The 18,036-nt window shown below is 42.5% G+C and overlaps 1 protein-coding gene across 1 annotated transcript; it reads right to left on the bottom strand.

The window, feature by feature from the left end:
• Window positions 1–13,088: 13,088 nt before the first annotated feature.
• Window positions 13,089–15,336, bottom strand: LOC119349461 (L-lactate dehydrogenase B-like). Its single transcript, XM_037617499.1, has 4 exons — window positions 15,240–15,336; window positions 14,765–14,805; window positions 14,095–14,454; window positions 13,089–13,184 (listed from the first exon to the last, which is right to left on the bottom strand). Exons 1-4 carry the CDS (start codon window positions 15,334–15,336, stop codon window positions 13,089–13,091), a joined length of 594 nt encoding a protein of 197 aa, XP_037473396.1.
• Between the last annotated feature and the right edge of the window lie 2,700 nt (window positions 15,337–18,036).

Genomic DNA, 18,036 nt, shown 5'->3' on the forward strand with positions numbered 1-18,036 from the left:
TGTCAATTCTGTTTTAATGCTAAATCACTTTTCTTCTTCTTTATCTACTCTGATTCAAGATAATGTTCCACTAAATAAATTTAGTATATTTTATATACAAGGAAGATATTACTGCTTCTAGTGAAAGAACATTGTCATTAGTGCAATATGAATTAGCAGTACTTGTTTAATTCTTTTAATTTTCCAGGCTATCAAATTTTATAAGAGTAGTTGTCTTTTCTTTTTTTTAGGGGAAGAATAGTTGTTTTATGATTAATGACAGATGTAGGTAATCACATATAATATCAAACAACTCTTTTAAATTTATTACACCACAAATTCTGTAAGTAAACTAAGATCTGTAATGCATTCTGGCCACCGGGTGAGCTGCTGGTGCTCTTTGCCTCCAGAAAATCAAGGAGCAAGCATCTAAACAACAAATCCCAGCCAATGCTTCTATTTTATCCGTTAGAATTACAGATCATCCTTTCACATTTATTCGAAGGGTGTGTCCATAATTCTTTGGCTTTATATTCTTTTCCAAATTTCAAAGCTCATAAATGTTCGCACACTTGTTTGGTTAAACTCTCTGCTCGCCGGCGACGGCCGATAAACGAGTTCGTGGCACCACTGAACAAGCCCAAGTTGATCACAACAGCATCAAAGCTAGAACAGAATTTTAGTCATAGGAGCAACTAATCTCGGCAGCCATTACACTTAGATGAATCTCTTTTCTCTTCAATGGATATTATATATTCTGTAGATGAATCTCCTTTTCTATTCAGAAATCAGTTTTTTTTTCTTTCCAATCTCCGTAAGGAATGAATGTATGAGTGTGCGCAATAATGTGTAAATACGTACTGGTGATGCACAGTCCAGAAGTTTATTTCCTAGTACGTACATGTATATATCTGCACCAAATTAAAAAGGGAAATAGTTCTAATGTGGTACAGAAAATACCACCGAATCCCACTAAATCTAAAAATAGTTTCTTTTTCTAATCTGCCATGTTTCACAGGAGCGATGCGGGGAAATCTGTCATGTATAATAAGTTTCAGACAGTTGTTATTTTTGCAACAGTTTGTTGCTGTTGGGATACTTTGGCTGGCACAAGATCAACTGCCAGACAAGAAACCTAGTAAATAAAGGAGATCGATGTGGCGTTCAGAAACCTAGGAAAGATGAGGACGTGGATTTTTTGGAGCACTTGCACGCAGGCCCAGCTATCCTAGCTCTCCAATATCGCTTTAAGATCCGTGCGACACAACTAAGTTTTTATATGAAATTTTCTCTTTTTTGCTTCTCCCACATAGAACATATCTTGAAGTTCAAACCTATGCAGGATGGCAAAGCTTTCTAACTAGAATCTAGGATAAATCTTTCAGAATTTTTTGTCCGACATAAATACTAAAAATATGATTTATTTTTTATCAACAAAACGTATTTTGTATATTTATGTTTGACAAAAAAATCTGAACGATTTATCCTAGATTCTACTCAGAAAGCTTTGCCACGCTGCATAGGTTTGAACTTCAAGATATATTTTATGTGGGAGAAACAAAAAAGAGAAATGTATTTGCACGAATCTTAAAGCAGGAAATGGATGTCTAGATAGAGAGGGCCTGGGTGCATGTGCTCTAATATATATTTTCGGGAAAGATGATAGAGCAATTGGGAGTACGTATTCAAACCTCGAAATCAAATAATACCTGAGACATTCGTGGTACATAACCCCTCACCGTGGTCCTCGCTGCCCATGGTGACAAGATCCTAACGACACCACAATCTTCTTCCTCCCCTATAGCCCCATGTGATTCAGGCACTGCCCGCCGTGCTAAGAGAGGAGTGAGCTGCTGGAGGAAGGGGGGGTTCAGATGAAGAGCTGGCCGAAACCTAGGAATCGCCATGGGGGGAGAGGGGTATGAAGAGGTCGGTAGATGTGGGGCATGGAGTCGGGTAGTACAGAACAGAGGAGAGGATTCAGGAGGGAACCACGCGCGATGACGGAGAGGGAAGAAGGGGGCCGTGGGAAGAGCCGGCGGCGGCATACCTGGGGTGGCACTGGCGACGATGGGTGGAAGAGGGCGGCGGCGTACGGCGTGGGTGCGAGGAGATGTCCTTTTTGATGTATTACTAGTGGTTGGGGCGCACCCTTGTGTTGGGGAACGTAGTAATTTCAAAATTTTCCTACGTACACGCAAGATCATGGGGATGGCATAGCAACGAGAGGGGGAGTGTATCTTCATACCCTTGAAGATCGCTAAGCGGAAGCGTTTATCAACGCGGTTGATGTAGTCGTACGTCTTCACGATCCGACCGATCCAAGCACCGAACGCACGGCACCTCCGAGTTCTGCACACGTTCAGCTCGATGACGTCCTCGCCTTCTCGATCCAGCAAGACGGGCGAAGTAGTAGATGAGTTCCGGCAGCACGACGGCGTGGTGACGGTGTTGGTGAAGAACAATCTCCGCAGGGCTTCGCCTAAGCACTACAGAAACTATGACGGAGGATAAACTAGAGGGGACGGGGTTGCCGGCACACGGCTTGGTGTTTCTTGATGTATCTTTGGTGCTAGCCCTACCCCTCTATTTATATGTTGAGCCTTGGGGTCGAAACTTGGAGTAAAAGCCTCCACAAAGTCGGTTTCACCCGAAAGGCAAGAGTCCTTCTCGGACTCCAGGGCCAGACGTCAGGGTTCCCGGCGTCTGGACCCAGACGCCAGGGACCTTGGCGTCTGGCCCCTGGACTCCGCAAAACTTACTTTTGCGCTTTCCAAAAATCTTGTGGGCTTTCCTCTTTGGCCCAAATAACGTGTTCTCGTTCCCAAACATTTCGGGAAACATCCGGAACCCCTTCCGGTGAATTCCGGAACTCTTCCGGAGATCAAACACTATTATCCCATATATCAAACTTTATCTCCGAACCATTCCAGAGTTCCTCGTCATGTCCATGATCTCATCCGGGACTCCGAACAACATTCGGTTACCAACATACATAACTCATATAATACTATATCGTCAACGAAACGTTAAGCGTGCGGACCCTACGGGTTCGAGAACTATGTAGACATGACCTAGAACTTGTTTCCGGTCAATAACCAATAGCGGGACCTGGATGCCCATATTGGCTCCCACATATTCTACGAAGATCTTTATCGGTCAAATCGCATAACAACATACGTTGTTCCCTTTGTCATCGGTATGTTTACTTGCCCGAGATTTGATCGTCGGTATACAATACCTAGTTCAATCTCGTTACCGGCAAGTCTCTTTACTCGTTCTATAACACATCATCTTATAACTAACTCATTAGTTACAATGCTTGCAAGGCTTAGGTGATGAGTATTACCGAGAGGGCCCAGAGATACCTCTCCGACAATCGGAGTGACAAAACCTAATCTCGAATTATGCCAACCCAACATGTACCTTCGAAAACACCTGTAGAGCATCTTTATAATCACCCAGTTACGTTGTGACGTTTGGTAGCACACAAAGTGTTCTTCCGGTAAACGGGAGTTGCACAATCTCATAGTTGCAGGAACTTTGTATAAGTCATGAAGAAAGCAATAGCAACATACTAAACGATCAAGTGCTAGGCTAACGGAATGGGTCACGTCAATCACATCATTCTTCTAATGATGTGATCCCACTAATCAAATGACAACACATGTCTATGGTTAGGAAACATAACCATCTTTGATTAATGAGCTAGTCAAGTAGAGGCATACTAGTGACTATATGTTTGTCTATGTATTCACACATGTATCATATTTCCGGTTAATACAATTCTAGCATGAATAATAAACATTTATCATGATATGAGGAAATAAATAATAACTTTATTATTATTGCCTCTAGGGCATATTTCCTTCAGTCTCCCACTTGCACTAGAGTCAATAATCTAGATTACATAGTAATGATTCTAACACCCATGGAGTCTTGGTGCTGATCATGTTTTGCTCGTGAGAGAGGCTTAGTCAACGGGTCTGCAACATTCAGATCCGTATGTATCTTGCAAATCTCGATGTCTCCCACTTGGACTTGGTCCCGAATGGAATTAAAGCGTCTCTTGATGTGCTTGGTCCTCTTGTGAAATACGGATTCCTTTGCCAAGGCAATTGCACCAGTATTGTCACAGAAGATCTTCATTGGTCTCGATGCACTAGGTATGACACCTAGATCGGAAATGAACTCCTTCATCCAGACTCCTTCATTTGCTGCTTCCGAAGCAGCTATGTACTCCGCTTCACATGTAGATCCCGCTATGACGCTTTGTTTAGAACTGCACCAACTTACAGCTCCACCGTTTAATAAAAACACATATCCGGTTTGCGATTTAGAATCGTCCGGATCAGTGTCAAAGCTTGCATCGACGTAACCGTTTACGACTAGCTCTTTGTCACCTCCATATACGAGAAACATATCCTTAGTCCTTTTCAGGTATTTCAGGGTGTTCTTGACCGCTGTCCAGTGATCCACTCCTGGATTACTTTGGTACCTTCCTGCCAAGCTTATTGCTAAGCATACGTCAGGTCTGGTACACAGCATTGCATACATGATAGAGCCTATGGCTAAAGCATAGGGAACATTTTTCATTTTCTCTCTATCTTCTGCTGTGGTCGGGCATTGAGTTTGACTCAACTTCACACCTTGTAGCACAGGCAAGAATCCTTTCTATGCCTGATCCATTTTGAACTTTTTCAAAATTTTGTCAAGGTATGTGTTTTGTGAAAGTCCTATTAAGCGTCTTGATCTATCTCTATAGATCTTGATGCCCAATATGTAAGCAGCTTCACCGAGGTCTTTCATTGAAAAACTTTTATTCAAGTATCCCTTTATGCTATCTAGAAATTCTATATCATTTCCAATTAACAATATGTCATCTACATATAAAATTAGAAATGCTACAGAGCTCCCACTCACTTTCTTGTAAATACAGGCTTCTCCAAAAGTCTGTATAAAACCATATGCTTTGATCACACTATCAAAGCATTTATTCCAACTCCGAGATGCTTGCACCAGTCCATAAATGGAACGCTGGAGCTTGCACACTTTGTCAGCACCTTTTAGATCAATAAAACCTTCCGGCTGCATCATATACAACTCTTCTTCTAGAAATCCATTCAAGAATGCAGTCTTGACATCCATTTGCCAAATTTCATAATCATAAAATGCAGCAATAGCTAACATGATTCGGACGGACTTAAGCATCGCTACGGGTGAGAAAGTCTCATCGTAGTCAACCCCTTGAACTTGTCGAAAACCTTTTGCAACAAGTCGAGCTTTATAGACAGTTATATTACCATCAGCGTCAGTCTTCTTCTTAAAGATCCATTTATTCTCAATGGCTTGCCGATCATCGGGCAAGTCAACCAAAGTCCATACTTTGTTTTCATACATGGATCCCATCTCAGATTTCATGGCTTCTTGCCATTTTGCGGAATCCGGGCTCATCATCGCTTCCTCATAGTTCGTAGGTTCATCATGGTCAAGTAACATGACTTCCAGAATAGGATTACCGTACCACTCTGGTGCGGATCTTACTCTGGTAGACCTACGAGGTTCAGTAGAAACTTGATCTGAAGTTTCATGATCATTATCATTAGCTTCCTCACTAATTGGTGTAGTTGTCACAGGAACTGGTTCTCGTGATGAACTACTTTCCAATAAGGGAGTAGATATAGTTATCTCATCAAGTTCTACTTTCCTCCCACTCACTTTTTTCGAGAGAAACTCCTTCTCTAGAAAGGATCCATTCTTAGCAACGAATGTCTTGCCTTCGGATCTGTGATAGAAGGTGTACCCAATAGTCTCTTTTGGGTATCCTATGAAGACACATTTCTCTGATTTAGGTTCGAGCTTATCTGGTTGAAGTTTCTTCACATAAGCATCGCAGCCCCAAACTTTAAGAAACGACAACTTTGGTTTCTTGCCAAACCATAGTTCATAAGGCGTCGTTTCAACGGATTTTGATGGTGCCCTATTTAACGTGAATGCGGCCGTCTCTAAAGCATAACCCCAAAACGATAGCGGTAAATCAGTAAGAGACATCATAGATCGCACCATATCAAGTAAAGTACGATTACGACGTTCGGACACACCATTTCGTTGTGGTGTTCCAGGTGGCGTGAGTTGTGAAACTATTCCACATTGTTTCAAGTGTAGGCCAAACTCATAACTCAAATACTCTCCTCCACGATCAGATCGTAGAAACTTTATTTTCTTGTTACGATGATTTTCTACTTCACTCTGAAATTCTTTGAATTTTTCAAATGTTTCAGACTTGTGTTTCATCAAGTAGATATACCCATATCTGCTTAAATCATCTGTGAAGGTGAGAAAATAACGATACCCGCCGCGAGCCTCAACATTCATTGGGCCACAAACATCAGTATGTATGATTTCCAACAAATCAGTTGCTCGCTCCATAGTTCCCGAGAACGTCGTTTTAGTCATCTTGCCCATAAGGCACGGTTCGCAAGTACCAAGTGATTCATAATCAAGTGATTCCAAAAGTCCATCAGTATGGAGTTTCTTCATGCGCTTTACACCGATATGACCCAAACGGCAGTGCCACAAATAAGTTACACTATCATTATTAACTCTGCATCTTTTGGTTTTAACACTATGAATATGTGTATCACTACTATCAAGATTTAATAAAAATAGACCACTCTTCAAGGGTGCATGACCATAAAAGATATTACTCATATAAATAGAACAACCATTATTCTCTGATTTAAATGAATAACCGTCTCGCATCAAACATGATCCAGATATAATGTTCATGCTCAACGCTGGCACCAAATAACAATTATTCAGGTCTAAAACTAATCCCGAAGGTAGATGTAAAGGTAGCGTGCCGACCGCGATCACATTGACTTTGGAACCGTTTCCCACGTGCATCGTCACCTCGTCCTTGGCTAGTGCTCGCTTATTCCGTAGTCCCTGTTTCGAGTTGCAAATATTAGCAACAGAACCAGTATCAAATACCCAGGTGCTACTACGAGCTCTAGTTAGGTACACATCAATAACATGTATATCACATATACTTTTGTTCACTTTGCCATCCTTCTTATCCGCCAAATACTTGGGGCAGTTCCGCTTCCAGTGACCAGTCTGCTTGCAGTAGAAGCACTCAGTTTCAGGCTTAGGTCCAGACTTGGGTTTCTTCTCTTGAGCAGCAACTTGCTTGCTGTTCTTCTTGAAGTTCCCCTTCTTCTTCCCTTTGCCCTTTTTCTTGAAACTAGTGGTCTTGTTGACCATCAACACTTGATGCTCCTTTTTGATTTCTACCTCCGCAGCTTTTAGCATTGCGAAGAGCTCGGGAATAGTCTTGTTCATCCCTTGCATATTATAGTTCATCACAAAGCTCTTGTAGCTTGGTGGCAGTGATTGGAGAATTCTGTCAATGACGCTATCATCAGGAAGATTAACTCCCAGTTGAATCAAGTGATTATTATACCCAGACATTTTGAGTATGTGTTCACTGACAGAACTATTCTCCTCCATCTTGCAGCTGTAGAACTTATTAGAGACTTCATATCTCTCAATCCGGGCATTTGCTTGAAATATTAATTTCAACTCCTGGAACATCTCATATGCTCCATGACGTTCAAAACGTCGTTGAAGACCCGGTTCTAAGCCGTAAAGAATGGCACACTGAACTATCGAGTAGTCATCAGCTTTGCTCTGCCAGACGTTCTTAACGTCGTCAGTTGCATCAGCAGCAGGCCTGGCACCTAGCGGTGCTTCCAGGACGTAACTTTTCTGTGCAGCAATGAGGATAATCCTCAGGTTACGGACCCAGTCCGTGTAATTGCTACCATCATCTTTCAACTTTGCTTTCTCAAGGAACGCATTAAAATTCAACGGAACAACAGCACGAGCCATCTATCTACAAACAAACATAGACAAGCAATAATACTATCAGGTACTAAGTTCATGATAAATTTAAGTTCAATTAATCATATTACTTAAGAACTCCCACTTAGACAGACATCTCTCTAGTCATCTAAGTGATCACGTGATCCAAATCAACTAAACCATAACCGATCATCACGTGAGATGGAGTAGTTTTCAATGGTGAACATCACTATGTTGATCATATCTACTATATGATTCACGCTCGACCTTTCGGTCTCCGTGTTCCGAGGCCATATCTGCATATGCTAGGCTCGTCAAGTTTAACCTGAGTATTCTGCGTGTGCAAAACTGGCTTGCACCCGTTGTATTTGAACGTAGAGCCTATCACACCCGATCATCACGTGGTGTCTCAGCACGAAGAACTTTCACAACGGTGCATACTCAGGGAGAACACTTGTTGAAAATTTAGTGAGAGATCATCTTAAAATGCTATCGTCAATCAAAGCAAGATAAGATGCATAAAGGATAAACATCACATGCAATCAATATAAGTGATATGATATGGCCATCATCATCTTGTGCTTGTGATCTCCATCTTCGAAGCACCGTCATGATCACCATCGTCACCGGCGCGACACCTTGATCTCCATCGTAGCATCGTTGTCGTCTCGCCAACTATTGCTTCTACGACTATCGCTACCGCTTAGTGATAAAGTAAAGCAATTACAGGGTGTTTGCATTTCATACAATAAAGTGACAACCATATGGCTCCTGCCAGTTGCCGATAACTTCGGTTACAAAACATGATCATCTCATACAATAAAATATAGCATCACATCTTGACCATATCACATCACAACATGCCCTGCAAAAACAAGTTAGACGTCCTCTACTTTGTTGTTGCAAATTTTACGTGGCTGCTACGGGCTTTTAGCAAGAACCGTTCTTACCTACGCATAAAAACCACAATGATAGTTTGTCAAGTTGGTGCTGTTTTAACCTTCGCAAGGACCGGGCGTAGCCACACTCGATTCAGCTAAAGTGAGAGAGACAGACACCCGCCAGCCACCTTTAAGCACGAGTGCTCGTAACGGTGAAACCAGTCTCGCGTAAGCGTACGCGTAATGTCGGTCTGGGCCGCTTCATCTCACAATACCGCCGAACCAAAGTATGACATGCTGGTAAGCAGTATGACTTGTATCGCCCACAACTCACTTGTGTTCTACTCATGCATATAACATCAACGCATAAAACCTGGCTCGGATGCCACTGTTGGGGAACGTAGTAATTTCAAAATTTTCCTACGTACACGCAAGATCATGGTGATGGCATAGCAACGAGAGGGGGAGTGTATCTTCATACCCTTGAAGATCGCTAAGCGGAAGCGTTTATCAACGCGGTTGATGTAGTCGTACGTCTTCACGATCCGACCGATCCAAGCACCGAACGCACGGCACCTCCGAGTTCTGCACACGTTCAGCTTGATGACGTCCTCGCCTTCTCGATCCAGCAAGACGGGCGAAGTAGTAGATGAGTTCCGGCAGCACGACGGCGTGGTGACGGTGTTGGTGAAGAACAATCTCCGCAGGGCTTCGCCTAAGCACTACAGAAACTATGACGGAGGATAAACTAGAGGGGACGGGGTTGCCGGCACACGGCTTGGTGTTTCTTGATGTATCTTTGGTGCTAGCCCTACCCCTCTATTTATATGTTGAGCCTTGGGGTCGAAACTTGGAGTAAAAGCCTCCACAAAGTCGGTTTCACCCGAAAGGCAAGAGTCCTTCTCGGACTCCATGGCCAGACGCCAGGGTTCCCGGCGTCTGGACCCAGACGCCAGGGACCCTGGCGTCTGGCCCCTGGACTCCGCAAAACTTCCTTTTGTGCTTTCCAAAAACCTTGTGGGCTTTCCCCTTTGGCCCAAATAACGTGTTCTCGTTCCCAAACATTTCGGGAAACATCCGGAACCCCTTCCGGTGAATTCCGGAACTCTTCCGGAGATCAAACACTATTATCTCATATATTAAACGTTATCTCCGGACCATTCCGGAGTTCCTCGTCATGTCCATGATCTCATCCGGGACTTCGAACAACATTCGGTTACCAACATACATAACTCATATAATACTATATCGTCAACGAAATGTTAAGCGTGCGGACCCTACGGGTTCGAGAACTATGTAGACATGACCTAGAACTTGTTTCCGGTCAATAACCAATAGCGGGACCTGGATGCCCATATTGGCTCCCACATATTCTACGAAGATCTTTATCGGTCAAACCGCATAACAACATACGTTGTTCCCTTTGTCATCGGTATGTTTACTTGCCCGAGATTTGATCGTCGGTATCCAATACCTAGTTCAATCTCGTTACCGGCAAGTCTCTTTACTCGTTCTGTAACACATCATCTTATAACTAACTCATTAGTTACAATGCTTGCAAGGCTTAGGTGATGAGTATTACCGAGAGGGCCCAGAGATACCTCTCCGACAATCGGAGTGACAAAACCTAATCTCGAATTATGCCAACCCAACATGTACCTTCGGAAACACCTGTAGAGCACCTTTATAATCACCCAATTACGTTGTGACGTTTGGTAGCACACAAAGTGTTCTTCCGGTAAATGGGAGTTGCACAATCTCATAGTTGCAGGAACTTTGTATAAGTCATGAAGAAAGCAATAGCAACATACTAAACGATCAAGTGCTAGGCTAACGGAATGGGTCACGTCAATCACATCATTCTTCTAATGATGTGATCCCACTAATCAAATGACAACACATGTCTATGGTTAGGAAACATAACCATCTTTGATTAATGAGCTAGTCAAGTAGAGGCATACTAGTGACTATATGTTTGTCTATGTATTCACACATGTATCATGTTTCCGGTTAATACAATTCTAGCATGAATAATAAACATTTATCATGATATGAGGAAATAAATAATAACTTTATTATTATTGCCTCTAGGGCATATTTCCTTCACCTTGGTGCGCCGCCTGAGAGAAAGTTGGGGTTGTACCAGGTTGGATGCGCCCCTTACACTGTCTTTTTTATTCTTTGGGTTAGACTTCTGGATACAAACTTTGTTAGTGTTACATACTGTATTTCATGAGAGCACAAGATAGTAATATGAAAGTAGTCACAGGTGCAAGTTGCTGACTGGAGCAGTATAAACAGTGACAACATAGATACTAACAGCGATAATATGGACACTAAGATTAGTGATAACAAAAGACAATAGTAATTCAAAAGGACTGATGACAAGTTTTAAAAGTAGAGCATCATACGGCACACAGTGGTAATCTAACACGTAGTTCCCGTGCGGCAACTCCCCAGTCAGCTACGATCAAGTGGATTGTCAGTGACAACATGGGCATAGGTGCAACCCGTCACCCCACCGCAGTCTTATGACTGAATAACAGAAAAATATGTTCTTTTGTAGAAAATCAGAAAAAATATGTTGACAAAAGAACCAGAGGATGACAAAATGTTGGGCAATATCATACTCAGTGGCAAAACCAATGGAGAACCAGGCTCCGAGCCGCTAATGGAGGCAAAGGATAACATGCTGTCATCCTTGGAAGCCACCGAGAAGTTGAGTGGGGCCACCGTCATCCTCTGGTTCTCCTTGAAGTAATTGTTGTACCGTCCATAGTACAAGCGTGGTGTCAAAAGCTCGGGTGTGGCAGTGTCAGCCAACACCCGACGGGGCATCAAAGTCATGATTATGGCCGCTGGTCCTCGTGTTAAAATTGCTTGTCTTCCTCGGAACAGACTTGGACCCAAATCATCTCATTCTCTTTACGCAATAGATTGTGCAGGTTCTTCTGGTCCTCTGGTAAGAGTCAGTGAACACGACTGATGACTTCTGTTGTGAGTGTAGTGCTTGATGATGTGGAATTTATACCCGGTATCGTCTCTTATCTTCCTCTTTCTGTACCATCCTAAGTTTTAGCTCTACCAAATGGCAACCATATGAACCTTCGCATGAAAATTCAATGCATCGGATCTAGTGTGCTTGATTTCTGATAATCATGGTGAGCTAGCTCAAAGACTTACTGCGTCATATGGAAATGGTGTATTGCTTTCATCCTCCTAGGCAAATGTCTTGTCTATCAAGTTGTCAATCATAGCTGCACAAATGTAGCTTCTGATCATATTAACTACCAAATGAGCGACTGAGTGACCAACTGAACAAACGAAGATCACAGTGGATCTTTTTGAAAAAAAATAAGAAGTATATTGCGCTTATGAATGATGGAGCACAGTTACTTAAAAATTATTATACGGAAATCACTACAGAGTCCAAATGAAGAAAAGAAGACTCACTTGGAATCTTTAGAACAAACTACCCCTGCTTTCTCTACACGCTTGAGATTCAAATGGGCACCCCCACCTGTACCTGTTATCATCATGCAGTAGGGCATATGCAAACGTTAAATAGGGCATTACCTAAATCATAGCTTGGCAGCCAAATTGAATATTCAGTACAAGCATGCCAAGGTACAGAAGAAAAATGCGGAAATCATATTAAACTGATGGACCATGTCCTAGCATATTTTCATGAAAATAAACATGATTGATTATATTCCTCAAGCCAAGTCTCTTCATCACAGGCCGATAGCCATTTGTTTACTCTCTTAATGATTTCTTTCTTTGTTATGGATTCGTTGTTTGCTTTTGTAATTTGTGCTTCAATGTTGGAAAGAAGTTCGCAAGGATCCACTAGACCTGTAAGTGAGAAGGTTCTAGGATCATTCAAGATATTCAGCAGGGGCATTTTTACAATTGTAGGTGCGAGAGAAAGAGATCAGCGCCATAAATACCAATCAATTAGAGCAACAATCTTCTCTATGGCTCACTATATTATTTTCAGGCTACTGTACTCAAATTTCCTATTCCACAGCAAACATTTAAATTTCAGCAACCAGAAAGAAGTCTAATAAACAACTAATATACTATTATTTTGGAAGAACACAAGTAAATGGGAACAAACTCTAAAAAGTAGACCGTATTTTAGGCTACCATGAAACACAAAATATTCCAAGTAATACCAGATCATATTCATGGATAATTCACCTTTATTTCTTGGGTTTAACAGAAAGTATATCCACGTAAGAGACAATTATTTGATAAGAAAATCCATTTGAGAAAATAGAAAGTGCAGCTTGCATTTGACAAAAACCCAGGCATATTCCTACAAAATGACCAGCTTTAAGCATAGAAATGATAACTATATCATACATGACTCCTGACCACCAGACCATTACACAACACATAGCGCTGGTCTTCACACTGGTAAATCACAAGCACATCAAAGGTTTCCAGTAAAAGCTAATAGGCACATAAGACCCAAGAAATGTTTAGAAGCATTAGAATTTAGCACATATGGGATTTAGTAAACAAATTACCTTATATTTTGGAGAAAATCAAGGAGAGCACGAATATGTAGCCCCTGACTTCCCAGTCGCCTTGTCTTTGGAGAAGGTGCAGCTCAGGACGGGAGATGAAGAGGGCACGAGCGTTGTGTTCAAAACAAGATTGAACTTACAGAATACCACTATACCACATGGTATTTGGTTTGGTCACCCAAAACAAAACATAAAAATAGCAATTTCTGATCTATAGGAATTAGATTAGAAATTGCTATTTTTTTGTTATGTTGTCAGTTACGGACCATTTCCAACAAAAAATGTGTGTAGTGCTCTTAAGTAGATTTGACCTGTAGGCCATCTTTGATACCTAATGTTACCTGTAAATCAATTTAGTGCTATCTTAAGTAAACTGATGGCAAATGTTGCCATACGGTTCTTTTGTTTACTTTTGTAGATACAGTGATTACCCATGCTGAACAGAGGCTCTATTTAGTAAATCTGTTATCTAGTTTCAAATGTAAATATGAACAGAGGAGCTATCGGTCACCAAATACATGATCTCGGAGTAATTATCCTCCCACCAAACAAACTAAGATAGTCTGGCTTGTTTGGCGAAAAAACAATACTAAAGATTCCACGTCAAAAAAAATCATGGTTAGTAATTCTAGAAATCAAACCTCAGCCGATACTGAACTGAACCCAAGTTTAGTAAAGTTGTTACCTAGTCTAAAATGTCACAATAATTTCCAACTACCGCATTACCCAGACATCCCAAAGTTAATTAAACATATGAACAAAGTAAGGTACATGCACCCACGGCGCCACCGCCGCGTGGTGGAGATGGATTCAGGATTTAGTGAGTTATTTACCCTCACGTCCTGCGGGTTGACATCGAGGTGCTTGTCAATGAGGAACCTGAAGCGATAGGAGTCGAGGTTGGTGCCGCAGCCGATGACACGGCTGGCCGGGAAGCTGGAGAGCCTCCAGGCGATGTAGGTGAGCACGTCGACGGGGTTGGAGACTACGAGAAGCAGCGCCTCCAGGGAGAGCTCGGCCAGAGACGGCGCGATCTTGCGATATAGGGGAGCGTTCGTCTGCAGCAGGTTGAGCCTGTTCTCACCCGGGATCTGCCTAGCCCCGGCTGTGACTATGACGAGGTCGTAGTTCTTGGTGACGGCGGTGGCGGCGCCGGAGATGATGCAGACGCGTCGGAGGAAGGCGGCGGCATGCTGCAGGTCGAGGGGATAATCAGATAAACATGAAGATATACATAGAGATTGTGAGCAAGAACACAAACAGGAAAAGGAACACTGAAGGAGAAAATTAGTTGCATGCCATGCCAAATAAAAAGTCTAGTTTAATCTAATAATACACATAACAGGCACATTCAACAGAAAGATTCAGTTACTTTATGCAATTGCTGATGAACTGCAATTGCTTATCAGTTCAACAGGACATTGGGTGGATCTCTACTGGGGGGATATATTTTGCAAAACATATAGACTTTGAACTAACAACAGAAAATCAACAGTGGCATACCTGAAACAATAGAGCTGTCCAATCTTGGCTCATTAATGGTCCTGAGCAGACACACCAACGAATGGTTCAGGAATCAGAATTTGCACACTCCAAACCAGCATTCGAGCAACAAGGTATGGCAGATTTATTGAAGTAGCACACACGTAAGATGAAGCTCCTTAATGACAGCGAGCTCATCAATTGGTGGCCTTCCCCATGGCGGAGAGGACGACGATGGGCGCCTCCTCGGGGAAGCTGAGGATGAGGTCGGCCACCTCCGGATCCGTGCGGCCGACGCCAGCGACGACCCACCGAACTTCATCACGACAGTGAACCCCGCCACTGCCCCTGCCGCATCCGCCACCTCGCCCTTCTTGAGAGTTGCCGCCACTGGCACTACAACGAGGAGCCGGTGGTGGTGGCGGCGGATCTCAGGGGCAGGGGCTCCCTCCCCACGCTCCCTCTGCCTGTCCGGCGCTCGCCCTCAACCGCCGACCCCGCCCACATCCGCATCCGCCCCTCCCCGCGCCTCCTTCAACCCCTGCTGCTTCCGCCCACAGCTGCCGCGCCTGCCTCGTCCCAATCGCCGTCATGGGAGGTGGTTTGCCGTGGTGACGAGGAAAGGAGGACGGAGGCACGGCTGTGTTAACGAGGGATAGACGAGGAGGGGGTGCGAAAGGAGAAAAGGAGGTGTGGAGTGCGCGACTGCCTTCGAGAGGAAGGAAGGAGTGCCCGACAAAATCGACACAGTACATCGCGAATACCTCCTGCACACGTGGACTGCACGAGCGAGCGCCCATGCTGCACACGTTAATGTGTTTAATTCCTAGTACTAGTACAAATGCTTGCCAGGGTATATATATAATATATTATCATGTCTTTTACGCAGAAATTGCCAGGGTCTATTTTAATAAAATAGTTCCCTCATTCAAAGTAATCGTGGTGTACGTACTGTCAAGTCCGTGGTTGCATCTATTATCATATTATTTACAAAGAAATTACCAGGAGTATGTTTGAACAACTTTTTTTCTCCATGTCAAAGTTCTTACGGTGTTTGTATGTAATTTACTAGGTCTATGATACGTAAGTTATCATGTACTTACACAGAAATTACCTGGGGTGTTTCAACAAACTTTTTCCGTGGGTCAAAGTTACGGTGATGTTTGTATGTAATTTATCAGGTATCCATGCGTATATTACTATGTTATTTACACATAATTTATCAGGATGTGTTATTGGTCTCAGTTAGTAATCATACGTTAAATGTTGGTAGCGTACTTGATTGTTGAGGTACCTGCTTGATGCGTGGTCATCCGGATGCGTGCATGGTCAAGCATAAACATTCTAATTTAGTGTTCATGCACGATTGGGTCGCTAGCCTAGCTGGTAGTAGGATTCATGTCCTCAACTTGAGGCTTCGGGTTCAAGTCTCTTCTCACGCACGCGGAAGGAAGGTGCGGAAAAAGAAGAAAAGAGCAGAAAAAGAAGGAAAGAGCGGAAGGAGCGGGATCAGTGTGTATCATATCAACGAAAAAACAACTTTAGAAGAAAAGAGCGGGCGGGATATACGGGATATAAGAAGGAAAGAGTTTAGAAACAAAGATCAGATGGATGGGGCTAGCGGAATTAGAAGGGAAGTGTGGGCGAAGTATGCTGGAGAAGCGGATCCGTTTAATGCAGATCGTGCGCCACACGGGTTGTTCTGATCTATTGCAAAATTCATGTGGTTCGGAATTTAACCTTCTCGTTTAAGTGGTAGAGATAAATTAGACGCAAGTTTGTCTTTCTTTTTTATGGGAGTTTCTCTCCTTGATCGTTTAGTGGGACAAATGAGAGGGGTCAAGGACTCGGAAAACACTTCTTTTTGCTGGGAACTCGCAAATCTGTGAATCACGTTGGGTTATTTTTCCTGACTCGAGAGTAGAGATATAGGCAGGATTTTTTGCTCGCTAGCGACTATGACTCATTTGTGGGCATATATATGTCTCGCTTATTCGCCCAGTTTTGTTTTTCTAACCTTTGTGTATATTTTGTAATATTTTAAATACAAATTCCAAAAATTACTTTAGATAAATTACACCATGCATTAAACAATGTTTATGAAATGTAAAAATTGATTGTCCAACTTTAGAAAATTTTCATACTATTCAAATAAGTATTCGTGCCACTTAAAAATGTTCACACGTTTAAAAAAATGGTCACAAAAATGTAAAAGTATGTTCGCATAATTTTAAAAAAATGTGTGTACCATTAAAAATAATTGTTTATGACAATTGACAAATGCTCACGCATTTAAAAATATTCATGACTTTTAGAAAAACGTTCACAACTTAAAGAAAACATTTCAAAGAAAATTTTATGATGTTTTTCAAAAATATTTAACTTGTGTTTAATAATGTTCACATTGCATGAAAAAAATGTTCAACTTGCATTTTACAAAAAAAAATCAACATGTATTCGGATAATTATTCATCGTGTATTTAAGATGTTCAATGTGTATCTGAAAAATGTTTAGCCTGTATATGAAAAATGTCCAAAGTGTATTTAATAAAGGTCGACGTGTATCTAAAAAAAAAGGAAAATACAACATTTTTAAAAATGATGAAAAAATGAACAAAAATAACACAGAAAGCCAAAGGGAAAAATCCACGCGGAATCTTCCCAAAATTCACAGAAGGTTCATAAAACCAATCCCCCCACTGTAAGTTGTAACCACTTGCACATAACCCTTTGGGCTAGCCCAGCCGGAGGAACAATGCCGGAGAGAGGTACTACAGTCTCGCAATAACCCAGGCCCTACCATTTGCGCTTGCTTGGAGCAAGAAGCCGTTTCTCTACTCGGCCTCGATCTATAGGTCAAATGCCCCCTGGATCGGCCCCCTTCCCTCCCGCTCCCGCGTCGTCTCCTTCGAGCCAACCTGGGAGAAACCCTAACCACTGCCGCCGCACCCCTCCTTCCCCCCTCCTTCCCCTTCGCCGTCGCCAGAGGTGTATGATGTCTACTACACAACCTTCTTCTTGTAGACGTTGTTGGGCCTGCAAGTGCACAGGTTTGTAGGGCAGTAGCAAATTTCCCTCAAGTGGATGACCTAAGGTTTATCAATCCGTAGGAGACGTAGGATGAAGATGGTCTCTCTCAAACAACCCTGCAACCAAATAACAAAGAGTCTCTTGTGTCCCCAACACACCCAATACAATGGTAAATTGTATAGGTGCACTAGTTTGGCGAAGAGATGGTGATACAAGTGCAATATGGATGGTAGATAAAGGTATTTGTAATCTGAAATTATAAA

This window comes from Triticum dicoccoides, chromosome 1B (assembly GCF_002162155.2).
Source record: "Triticum dicoccoides isolate Atlit2015 ecotype Zavitan chromosome 1B, WEW_v2.0, whole genome shotgun sequence".
Lineage (NCBI taxonomy): Eukaryota > Viridiplantae > Streptophyta > Magnoliopsida > Poales > Poaceae > Triticum > Triticum dicoccoides.

Coding starts and splice junctions, on each gene's coding strand:
- LOC119349461 (XM_037617499.1), bottom strand. CDS start 15,336: ATGACGGCGATTGGGACGAGGCAGGCGCGGCAGCTGTGGGCGGAAGCA. Junction 14,455..14,764: donor GGACAGCTCTATTGTTTCAG/GTATGCCACTGT, acceptor CTCGACCTGCAG/CATGCCGCCGCCTTCCTCCG. Junction 13,185..14,094: donor TCAACCCGCAGGACGTGAGG/GTAAATAACTCA, acceptor TGTGCCTATTAG/CTTTTACTGGAAACCTTTGA.